Source organism: Spinacia oleracea, chromosome 5, assembly GCF_020520425.1.
Source record: "Spinacia oleracea cultivar Varoflay chromosome 5, BTI_SOV_V1, whole genome shotgun sequence".
NCBI classification, from domain to species: domain Eukaryota; kingdom Viridiplantae; phylum Streptophyta; class Magnoliopsida; order Caryophyllales; family Amaranthaceae; genus Spinacia; species Spinacia oleracea.
Window position 1 is genome coordinate 23,858,407 of NC_079491.1, and position 12,328 is coordinate 23,870,734.

Here is a 12,328-nt window from a genome sequence, read left to right on the forward strand (position 1 = left end):
GTTCTATTACTTGAAAGTGATGAACCTGCGAGTTACAAACAAGCTATGACGAGCCCTAGCTCCAAGCAGTGGCAAGAAGCCATGCAATCTGAATTAGACTCCATGTCTGAAAACCAAGTATGGGATTTGGTCGATTTGCCAGATGGCTACCAAGCCATTGGAAGCAAATGGGTTTTCACACTGAAAAAGGACAAGGATGGGAAACTTGAAGTTTTCAAAGCTAGATTGGTTGCAAAAGGTTACAGGCAAGTCCACGGTGTGGATTACGATGAAACCTTTTCACCAATTGCAATGCTAAAGTCTATTCGGATAATGTTAGCAATCGCTGCATATTACAATTACGAAATATGGCAGATGGATGTCAAAACTGCTTTCTTAAACGGCGTTTTAACAGAAACTGTGTTTATGACACAGCCTGAAGGTTTTGAGGATCCAAAGAATGCTAAAAAGGTATGCAAGCTAAAGAAGTCAATCTACGGATTGAAGCAGGCATCCAAGAGCTGGAATATAAGTTTTGATGAAGCAGTCAGTGACTTTGGTTTCATCAAAAACGCGGACGAATCTTGTGTATACAAGAAGGTCAGTGGGAGCAAAATTGCTTTCCTAGTATTATATGTCGACGACATATTACTTATCGGAAATGACATTCCTATGTTGAACTCTGTCAAGATTTGGCTTGGGAAATGTTTTTCGATGAAAGATCTAGGAGAAGCACAGTACATATTGGGCATCAAGATTTACAGAGATAGATCTAAAAAGATGATTGGACTTAGTCAAAGCACTTATATCAATAAGGTGATTGATAGGTTCAAGATGGCGGACTCCAAGCGAGGCTACCTACCCATGTCTCATGGAATGACTCTAAGCAAGACTCAGTGCCCAAAAACACTTGATGAGCGTAGACGAATGAATGGGATTCCATATGCATCATTGATTGGTTCAATAATGTATGCTATGATATGTACACGCCCGGATGTTGCGTACGCACTCAGTGCTACGAGCAGATACCAGTCAGACCCAGGAGAGGCGCATTGGACTGCTGCCAAGAACATTCTGAAGTACCTGAAAAGGCACAAAGATGACTTCCTGGTCTATGGTGGAGATGATGAATTAATTGTTAAAGGCTATACGGACGCAAGTTTCCAAACCGACAAAGATGATTTCAGATCATAGTCTGGGTTTGTCTTCTGCCTCAACGGAGGAGCAGTAAGCTGGAAAAGTGCTAAGCAAAGCACCATTGCGGATTCTACAACTGAAGCGGAGTACATTGCTGCACATAAAGCAGCAAAGGAAGCTATATGGCTAAGGAAGTTCATAGGTGAACTCGGTGTAGTCCCCTCCATTAAAGGACCAATAGCCCTGTATTGTGATAATAACGGAGCTATTGCACAGGCAAAGGAGCCTAGACACCACCAGAGAGTCAAGCATGTACTTCGTAGATTTCACCTTCTACGAGAGTTCGTTGAAAGAAAAGAAGTCGAGATAAGCAAAATTGGTACTGATGACAACATATCAGATCTGTTGTGGGGTTTTTCCGGTGAGATACCTTGGAGGTTTCTTGGTAACTTTTAAAGATTAAACAAGATTGTATTTTTATAGAGAGAGAAAGTAGAGAGAAGGCAGAGCAGCAATTGCCCTAGAATGTATTGATTGTGACCCCTTTTTCTAGGGAAGTGGGAATATTTATAGTACTAGGTTTTTGTGGGAATGACCTAATATTCCCCTTACATGATTGGCTGGGGAATGGGAGAAGGACACGTGTCCTTTCTCCTTACAATTCTCTGATCCCTTGTAGCAATAGTGGGCTATTTGGGCCTATTGTGCTTAGTAATTCACTTGGGATACATACTAATTAAGCCCTTTTCCAGGTATAAGTTTTATACGTACATTTATACATACTTAAATACATACATTGTAGATACCTAGATTAATACTCATGCCCCGGAGTAGACTTTGCATGATTTCTGCTTTAGGGGGCGCAATACGTGCCAGGTGTCACATCTTCATTGGTGCACGAAGGCATGGTAATTTTGCCCACAACATTTGCCCCTCAAGAAGGGCATTTCTGGAAACACTTTCCGGGTATCGCTTCTTGATCTTTGATTTGCATCTTCATCTTTGGGTCAGGTGTTGAGGGGGTGACACGTGTCACCTTTCTCTATTTTGCCCCTCCCTATATATAGAGGGGGGGGGGGGGTAAATTTCATTTTTTTACATTTCGTTTTCACAGAGCTCTCATAGGCGATTTCCGGCGTGTTCCTACCACCATCAGGCGATTTCCGGCCACCACGAGACTCATCCTTTTCCTCGTCAAACTCATCCTGTTCTTCGCGAAATTCATCCCGTTCTTCGCGAAACTCATCCTGTTCTTCACCAAGTACTTCGCGGATCTTTCAAGGTTAGTTTTCGCCTTTCTTGTTTTTGTTATCCTCTCGTCATTTTTCTCTTTGTTAGCGGCCGACCTCTTAGTACTAGGTAAGGGTTTAAAGGTTTTATTTAAGATTTTTCCGCCGTTCATCTTTTGTCGGGGCGGACGTCCAATCGCGTCTTTTTCTTCATTGTTGGTCACCCCTAAGCCGTGCTTCGTTCACTATGCAGAAGGCATGGCTAGAACCAAGCAAACGGCAGATCCTACGCGCCTGCGCTTGCGGGAAGGAGCATCGACACCTCCTAGGGAGAGATATTCTTCCACCGCCTCGGCAGTCGACGAAGAATTTGCCGAACTCTTTCAAGAGATCGACGAGTACGTCGAGGCGGGGGAGCAGGCGGCAAGCTCGTCGGAGGGTACAGCGAGCCAGGCAGTGGGGGAGCCAAGCGTCGCTCCATTGTCATCGGCCGCCGAGGAGCAAGAAGCTGCTCCCCAGCTTATTAGGCCCAGAGGACGGGAGGAGGCCCAATTGCTTCCGTCAGAAATTCATCCAGACGTGGGCTGGATGCGGTGGCTAGACAGGCACGGAGCCAAGATGAGGGATGACCTCTGCGTGGGGGAAGGGTACCAAATGCGCGTGCCGGCCGGTCTGGACTCGACCGTCAGCCTGCTTGCCGAGGGAGAATTCCCTGTGTATGCCGCGTCAATCAAACTCGGCATGAGATTCCCTCCACACCCCTTCGTTGTGGAGGTGTTAGATGGTTTTAATATTGGGGTGGCCCAGCTGACCCCCCACTCATGGGCGGATATCTTTGGCTACATTGCCAAATGTGCGCTGAACGACGTGGAGTCGTCCTTCAACGCCTTTCTGCATCTGGTCTCCCTCTCTCGTTCCCCCAGTGCCGCCAAAGGGTGGTTTAATCTGAGCAGCCGTGGTACCTACCAGACAGTGGTCGGCAAGCTCAGCAAGTGGCATATGTGGAGGAAGAGGTGGGTCGTGTTTTACACGGACGACCAGGAGATGTATGAGCGAATGAGCCGTTGGAACTGCAACGCCAACTTCATGGATCGTGACGAGCCCCTTCCACCCCTTACTGCCGAAGAGTGGGATCAGATAATGGTCCTGTTCAGGGCCAACACTTACCACTTAACAGTGGATAAGAGTTTCCATGTGCCGGCCGAGTGGTTGCCGCACATTAGCCAGTTTCGGAACGAGGCTTTTCTAGCGGCCGTAGGCTTAGGATATTCCATGACTCGAGGTTGTATGCCAATTTATGTGCCGCTCTGCCTTGGTCTTATTCATTTTTCTAACTTTGGATTTCTTTTGTTCTCAGAGGAAGGAATGAGCAAGTTGTCGGCGGCGGATACCGGGAAAGGCGATATGACCGATTGGATGGCGGACATCTATGAGGCCAAGATGCAAAAAGCCAAGGCCGAGTTGGAGTACAAGGTGAGTATTCTCTTAGGTTGTTTTTTGCAAGTTAAGCTTCCTCCGTCCATTGTCTATAGTGGACGTCTATTTAGTGACGAGCCGATATCCTGACATGTGACCCATGTTTGCTAATGTTGGCCTCGTCACTTTTTAATGACGGGCCCCTTTGTGAGTGTTTTTCCTGTGGTTGCCAAGGTGCGCCTCGTCACCTTTTAAGACGGGCCACCCCCACCCCTTTTTTACAAGTGACTCGTGGTTGATAGGGTACGCCTCGTCATTTTCGAGACGGGCGTCCTTTTTTATGACGAGCCATTTTTATATGAGTGTTGCACTTGATAAGGTACGCCTCGTCATTTTTAAGACGGGCGTCCTTTTTTAATGACGAGCCACTATTTAATGACTTGTGATTGATAAGGTACGCCCCGTCATTTTTAAGACGGGCGTCCTTTTTCAATGACGAGCCACTGTTCTGTGAGTGACTTGTGATTGAAAAGGTACGCCTCGTCATTTTTGAGACGGGCGTCCTTTTTAATGACGAGCCACTGTTCTGTGAGTGACTTGTGATTGATGAGGTACGCCTCGTCAATTTTAAGACGGGCGTCCTTTTTTAATGACGAGCCACTATTTAATGACTTGTTATTGATAAGGTACGCCCCGTCATTTTTAAGACGGGCGTCCTTTTTCAATGACGAGCCACTGTTCTGTGAGTGACTTGTGATTGAAAAGGTACGCCTCGTCATTTTTGAGACGGGCGTCCTTTTTAATGACGAGCCACTGTTCTGTGAGTGACTTGTGATTGATGAGGTACGCCTCGTCATTTTTGAGATGGGCGTCCTTTTTAATGACGAGCCACTACATGGTGAGTGACTTGTGATTGATCAGGTACGCCGTCATTTTTAAGATGGGCGTCCTTTTTAATGACGAGCCACTATATGGTGAGTGACTTGCGATAGATGACGAGGCCTAATATTTGACTGTCCTTTCTTTTTTAGCAAGCTAAGGACGCGGCTAGGGCGTCAGGGAAGAAGAAGGGGACGACTCTGTCCCAGCTGAAGAAGAGAGCTGTGCCGGCTGGCTCGGAGACTCCGAGTACCTTCAAGAAGCCAAAACCCCTACCTCGCCGTCTCGTGAAGAAATACGAGTCGAAGGTTGCTGAGGGGGGATGCCCTGATGACGAAGAGATGGGCGTGGACAAGCCGTCTCTGGTGGTGGACTTGGTGTCCAAATCGAGGTCCGGTGGGCATCCGGACGAGCTGGAGGACCCTCTTTCGGGAATCCCGGCCGACGTCCGCTCTCAGATACCGGCGGAGGTGGCCCGCCGAGCTAGGTCTTCGGGCGGTAAGTATTATTCGAACGTCGTTCAGACGTATCGAGCCTCCTCTGGCAGTTCTTCTTACTCTCCGCGTCATCCTAAGGCCGTTGTTTTTCCTATAGCCAAAGACAAAGGGAAGGATGCAGCTGCTGCCGAGGACGAGAACGTACCTGCTACTCCCCACTATTCGTCAAAGGATAGGGTGGCTATATGCCGCAAGGTTTTTAAAGCCGTCCCCGCAGAGTATGTTGCTTCTCTTCCTGGCCGCAAGACTGACGCCCAGTTTGGTGCGATCCAGGCCACTCTTCTCGACGTAAGTCTATTTCCAACTTGCTTGTACTTGTCTTCTCTTTTAGAGTCATTTACTAATATGTAGCTTCTTTTGCAGTTGTTCTGCCGCATGGAATTCTGCAAGAGTTGGAAGACCCGCACTGCTGAGGAGCTCAAAGCTCAGGTGGCTGAGTCCACCCACCATGGCGACTATGCGTTCAAGTCCATTGAAGAGGTCCGCCTGCAGATGCAGACGACCATAGACCTTCAAGCGAAGGAGGTAGCTGCGTTGAGATCTGACAAGGCCGAGCTGCTTAAGAAGATCTTGGCGCAGGACAAGGACATGGTGGCAATGGTCGAGGAGGCCAAGACAGCGGCGACGGAAATACGGGCGCTTCAGGACCAGTTGCGGGAGTACCCTCAGGTCAAAGAGGCGGCTGAGGAAGCCGAGCATCTTCGTGGGGAGCTGGAGACGGCCAGATCGCAAGTTCGCACCTTGCGTGAGCGTCTTCTGGAATCCTATGATCAGGGGGAACAAGCGACCAAGGACGCTGTTAAGCACGCCTGGGAGAGCCACATGTCAGAGTATGATCTTGGGTGGTTCCAGCGGCGAATGGAGCACAGTGCCGCTGTGTTGGCTGCTGAACGTCTTGGTCAGCCGCCCCCTGAGTTTGTATCATCTGATGACGAGGACGATGCGGCCGCTCCCTGATTTGCTTCCTTTCCTGCTTTTTTAAAATTTTATTCAAGCGTTCCCGTGCCTAAGGGCAAAAACAATTATGTTGTAAAGTTTTGGCGCTGATGGCGTCTGTATCATTGTGCCTGCTGAGCACACAACAATTTTCTTTCTTTTTTCTGGTCAAGAATTCTGAGCTACTTTTACACGCCTTTCTACGGGCGTTGTTTTATAAGTAAATAGGTTTTTTGATGCTTCTCTTATCTCGCATTTACTTGCTATTCATAATTTGATTATTCCTTAATCAATAGGCTTAATCAATAGGTATGATTGCCAAGGTGCAACCGAGTGTACACTAAGCACGTTGATGCCGCAGGCAACTGAGTATGCGCTAGGCCCTACTTTGGTCGTCACTTTCTTTGGCGAGCGTGTCTATAACGATATTGATTGACGCAAGTCAATCAATAGGTATGATTGCCGCTAGACATGCTCGTCAAATGGACTGTACGGCCAAACGTTCGTGCCGCCTAACTTTGAGCAAACAACCTTTGTTTCGAAGTTAATCGTGCCGCTGAACTTTTGAGCGGACAACCTTTGTTTCCAAGTGGTTGGTGCCGCTGGCAACTGAGCATGTGCTAGGCCCCACTGTGGTCGTCGCCTTCTTTGGCGAGCATGTCTATAACGATATTGATTGGCGCAAGTCAATCAATAGGTATGATTGCCGCTAGACATGCTCGTCAAATGGACTGGCCGGCCAAACATGCGTGCCGCCGCGCATTTTAGCAAACAACCTTAGTCTCTTTGATATTGGTGCCGCAGGCAACTGAGCATCCGCTAGGCACTACTGTGATAGTCGCTTTCTTTGGCGAGCGTGTCTATAACGATATTGATTGACGTAAGTCAATCAATAGGTATGATTGCCGCTAGACATGCTCGTCAAATGGGCTGGACGGCCATATTTTCGTGCCGCCGCACTTTTGAGCAAACAACCTATGTTTCAAAGTTGTTCATGCCGCTGGGCTTTTGAGCGAACAACCTATGTTTCAAAGTTGTTCATGCCGCTGGGCTTTTGAACAAATAACTTACGATTTAAGTTTATTTGTGCCGCTGGCACTTATTATGCTGTACTGGTCGGCCAGCGGCTTGCTTATATTGGGAGGGGAGTTGGATAGGTGATCAGCCTACAACTTGGTGCTAATCTGGGCCACTTCTTAGGCTTCAAACAATTAGTCTTGCTGAGTTTTTGCTAATCTGGGCCACTTCTCAGGCCGTCATACAATTAGGCTTTGGTTATGCATTGGAGTGTATATTTTTATATTCATTGTGCGAGCAATAAATATTACGAGACAAATAGAGTAGTATTATTTATAACTTTGCAAGGCGAATTTAGCCGGTTACAAAAGTAATTACTACCCTACTATGACCATTAGAGGCCGCCCCTTGGGCACCGGATCGTGGTAAGTAAGACAAGGCTTAGCACATATCTAGAAGAAATATTTCTTGAGATTGTCGGCATTCCAAGTGCGCGAAATAGGGCGGCCTTGCATGTCTTGAATGCGGTAGGTTCCATCTCTAACTTCATCATAGATCTCGTAAGGTCCCTCCCAAGTGGGCGTCAGCTTACCTTGTTCATTTGCTCGTCCTGTGGACTCCATTTTTCTGAGGACAAAATCTCCCACTTTGAGCACTCTATTAGAGACTCTCTTGTTGTATTCTCTTGCCATCCTTATCTTGTACAGCTGTTGTCTGAGCGCTGCATTTCCTCTAACCTCGGGCAGAAAGTCCAAGGCTGCTTTCATTGTCTCCCAGTTAGCATTTTTGTCATACAGCATGACTCTCAACGTTGGCTCACACATTTCTATGGGTAGGACAGCCTCGGCGCCATAGGCTAGCAAGAAGGGTGTTTCACCGGTTGAATTCTTAGCCGTGGTGCGGATGGACCATAAGACATTTGGCAGCTCATCAGCCCATAGACCTTTGGCTTCGTCAAGCTTCTTTTTCATTCCTTCAGAGATAATTTTGTTGAACGCCTCAACCTGACCATTGGCTTGGGGTCGTCCGACTGATGCAAAACAGGTGTGTATACCGTGATCTGCCAGCCACTCTTTCAGCTTAGGCGTCTCAAACTGGGGCCCATTATCGAAGACGATAGCCTGTGGAATCCCAAAGCGAGTCATGATGTTCTTCCAAATGAATGCTCTCACATCAGCAGTTTTTATGTTTTTGAGCGCTTCTGCCTCCACCCATTTGGTGAAGTAATCTACAACAACGATGACATAACGCCTTCCTCCTGGTGCGGTCGTGAATGGGCCTAGGAGATCCATCCCCCATTTAGCAAATGGAATTGGGCTTGTAATGGGCGCCAGAACTCGTGCCGGTTGATGTATTAGGTGAGAAAAGCGCTGACATTTGTCACACTTCTTGACCAGTGAGATTGCGTCCTCCTTAAGGGTCGGCCAGTAATAGCCGGTTCGAAGTGCCTTTTCAGCCAAAGCCCTTCCACCAATATGCGAGCTGCACAACCCCTGATGAAGGTCTTCTAGAATTTCCTGCCCCTTCTCAGGTGTTACACATCTTAACAAAGGACGGGAGTAGGCCTTTTTGTAGAGGGTGCCGTTCCACATTTCAAACCAAGAACATTTCTTTTGAAGTTTTGCCGCTTCCCTTGAGTCTTCGGGCAAGACTCCATTCATTTTGAAGTGTACTATGTCATCCATCCATGTGGACGTTCTGTCAAGAGTTTCCACCTCCATTTGCTCAACACTTTTGTGCTCTTTTACCTCCCAAAACACGTGCCGAGGGGTATCACAAGACGCGGAACTTGCCAACTTTGACAGGGCATCAGCTTGGTTATTTTCCGAGCGAGGGACTTGCCTTACTTCAAAACTTTTTAGTGGCTCTACTTCCTGATGGACGGCCTGCATGTATTTGACCATAGTCGGATCCCTAGCTTCGTAGGTCCCATTAACTTGGCTCACAATCAGTTGGGAGTCAGATAGTGCTACAATCTCCTCGGCGCCTGCCGCCTTACACATTTTAATGCCACAAAGCAGGGCTTCATATTCGGCTTCATTATTTGACGCCTGGAAGTTAAATCGCATAGCATATTCAAAAGTATCTCCTTCTGGGGAGTGACAGATTATCCCTGCTCCACATCCATTCTGTGTGGATGAGCCGTCTACATACACTGTCCACACTGTGCTTGTATTCTTGGCAAAGTCTGGCCTCGTCATTTCAACAATGAAGTCGGCACATGCCTGCCCCTTGACAGCTTTCCTCGGCTCATAGGTGATATCAAAGGCGTTCAGCTCTATTGCCCAATTCAGCATTCGTCCTGACGCCTCCAGCTTTGTGAAGGGCAGTTTGAGCGGCTGATCGGTGTAAATCACTATTTTGTGAGCTAAGAAATAAGGACGGAGCTTTTTGCTGGCCATGAACAGAGCTAAGCCAAACTTTTCCACTGTAGGATATCTAACTTCAGCATTTTGAAGAACATGACTGACAAAGTATACCGGCATCTGTATTCCCTCCCTCTCTGTCAGTAGAACGGCACTCAACGAGTGCTCGGACACGGCGAGATACATGTACAAAGTCTCTCCTAGCAAGGGACTAATAAGACGAGGCAAGGTGTGTAAGTGCTCCTTTAATCTGACCAATGCCGCCTCGGCCTCGTCCGACCATTCAAACTTGGCCTTCTTTCTGACAGACCTAAAAAAGTAGTGGCACTTGTCTCCAGCCCTGGAAAGGAATCTGCCCAGGGCGGCCAAGCAACCTGTGAGCCGCTGGACCTCCTTCACTGTCTTTGGTGAGCTCATATCAATTACTGCCTGGATTTTGTCTGGGTTGGCTTCAATTCCTCTTTCATCAATCAAGAAACCTAAGAATTTGCCTGCCGTCACCCCGAACACACACTTCTTAGGATTCAACCTCATGTTGTAAGCTCGAATAGTCTCAAATGTCTCCCTGAGATCAGTTATGTGCGCCGCCCTCAGCTTACTTTTTACGATCATATCGTCAATGTAAGCTTCAATATTCCTGCCGAGCTGCTTAATGAACACAGTGTTAATAAGACGCTGAAAGGTGGCCGGTGCATTTTTTAACCCAAACGGCATCACCTTGTAGCAGTAAAGGCCTTGTTCAGTAACAAATGACGTTTTTTCCTGGTCGTCAGGCCACAACGGAATCTGGTGAAACCCTGAGTAGGCATCCATAAAGCTCATCATGGCATGCCCCGCTGTAGAGTCGACGAGCCGGTCAATCTTGGGCAATGGGAAACTGTCCTTTGGACATGCCTTATTGAGGTTGGTGTAATCAACACACATTCTCCAGGTACCATTAGGTTTTTTGACGAGGACCACGTTAGCAACCCAGTCGGGGTACTGACTAGGCCTGACGAACCCAGCCTCCATCAACTTCTGTATTTCCGCGGCTGCCGCCTGATTTCTATCTTCCCCATGGTTCCTTTTCTTCTGACGAACCGATTTAAAGTTTGGGTCCACATTCAGCTTATGGACGGCCACAGCAGGGTCAATACCCGGCATTTCGTCCACCGTGAAAGCAAAGATATCTTCAAATTCTCTCAAAAGGTGGACCAACTCTGCCGCCAGCGGGTCGTCAGGAGAAATCCCGATGGGCACTACTCTGTCAGGTTTGTCTGTGTTTAAAACCACATTGAAATGGGCCCCAACAGGCTCTGGGCGTCTCTCTTCCATGTGCCCTGCTGAGATAGTTAATGTTTCTTTGACGACCTTGGGTTGCGTGTCGCCACATTTTCGTTTGTTGCTCGACGTCCCTTTCTCTTCACCCGTCCCCCATGCTTCTGGACTCAAGGTGGTTAGGTAGCAATCTCTAGCTTGTTGCTGGTCACCATGTATAGTGCTGACGCTCCCATCGTCACAAATGAACTTAAGAAGCATCAGATGAGTCACAATGACAGCCTTTGCCCTGTTCAACGTGGGACGCCCCAAGATGATGTTATATGCCGTCAGATCTTTCACTATGAGAAAACGGACATCCATTTGCCGAGATTCCTTTTTATTTCCCATCCTCAGAGGAAGGGTAATTATGCCGACTGGGTGGATGACACTACCTCCGAAGCCTATAATGGGATAGTGGATTTTCTCAATTTTTGAGGGATCATGTTGCAGCCGATTCAAGCACTCTAGACTAATTATGTCCGACGAACTTCCTGTATCAACCAAAATACGCCTAACCCTTAGGTTAGCAACTTTTAACTCAATTACCAAAGGATCGTCATGCGGGGTGGAGATTTTCCCACGGTCGGCCTCGCCGATTTCAACTTTTGGAAACGGGTCAACTGTGGCCTTGCCGGACAGCATCACTTGCCCCAATCGCTTGGCATAATCCTTCTGGCCCCTCATGGTCGGCCCTCCGGCGGCCAATCCTCCTGAGATGACTGCCACGCACTCTGGGTCGGTACGATTCCCATCTTCCTCCGAGGGAGGGGATTTGTTTTTCTTGTAGAAGGGTTTGCCAGAACCTCCCGTGTTCCTGCTGATATAACTTTTTAAGAACCCCTTGGTGGCTAGGCCGTCCAATGCCCTTTTCAAGCTCTTACATTCATTGGTGTCATGCCCAATGTCACTGTGAAAGTGACAGTACAGTTTGGGGTCCCTACTTTCTGGTGGTGACTTCATGGGAAATGGACGATCAATGTCATATTTGGACCCGACGTCCATCAGGATTGTGTACATGTCTGTGTTATACTCGAATCGCTCCCGATCATAAGTTCTGGGCCGTTTCTGACCTGCCGCTCCGGGGGCCCTGTCTGATTCTTTTGCAATAGCCCACGTCCCGTTAGGCCGGTTCTTCTTTTCAAATTTCTCCTTTTTTGCTGCTAGCTCGGCGGTATCACTTCCTCTGGGGTCTTTCGGGACGCTGCAAATCTCTGTTGCATGAATGAAGGCCTCCGCCTCATCCAACACTTCTGCCATTGTTCGGACGCTTTTCTTTACCAGATCAAACTTGAAAGAGCCCTTTTTAAGCCCTCGAATGAAGTTATCGAATGCAACACCATCTGGCAAATCCGGAATTTGCCCTGCCTCTAGATTGAATCTCTTCACATAACTCCTCAGGGACTCGTCCTTCCCTTGCTGAATCCTACTCAGATGCATGCTCGTCTTCTTCTCTTCCTTGTGAGCCATGAACCGAGTAGAGAACAATAGCTCGAGCTCCGAAAAAGAGCGAATAGTTCCGGCTGGAAGTCTCTCGAACCACTTAGAGGCTACTCCTTTGAGTGTGCCCGGAAAA

At 47.9% G+C, this 12,328-nt stretch overlaps 1 protein-coding gene across 1 annotated transcript; it reads left to right on the forward strand.

The window, feature by feature from the left end:
• The first annotated feature begins 517 nt into the window (after positions 1-517).
• Positions 518-3,892, forward strand: LOC130461361 (uncharacterized). The gene is made up of 4 exons (XM_056829440.1): positions 518-525; positions 1,993-2,082; positions 2,231-2,924; positions 3,878-3,892. The coding sequence occupies exons 1-4, from the start codon at positions 518-520 to the stop codon at positions 3,890-3,892; spliced, it is 807 nt and encodes a 268-aa protein (XP_056685418.1).
• The last annotated feature ends 8,436 nt before the right edge of the window (positions 3,893-12,328 follow it).

Excerpts from the sequence above, each read along its gene's own strand:
- LOC130461361 (XM_056829440.1), top strand. Across the intron at positions 2,083-2,230 it reads TTTCTGGAAACACTTTCCGG|AGCTCTCATAGGCGATTTCC; the intron begins GTATCGCTTCTT and ends TCGTTTTCACAG.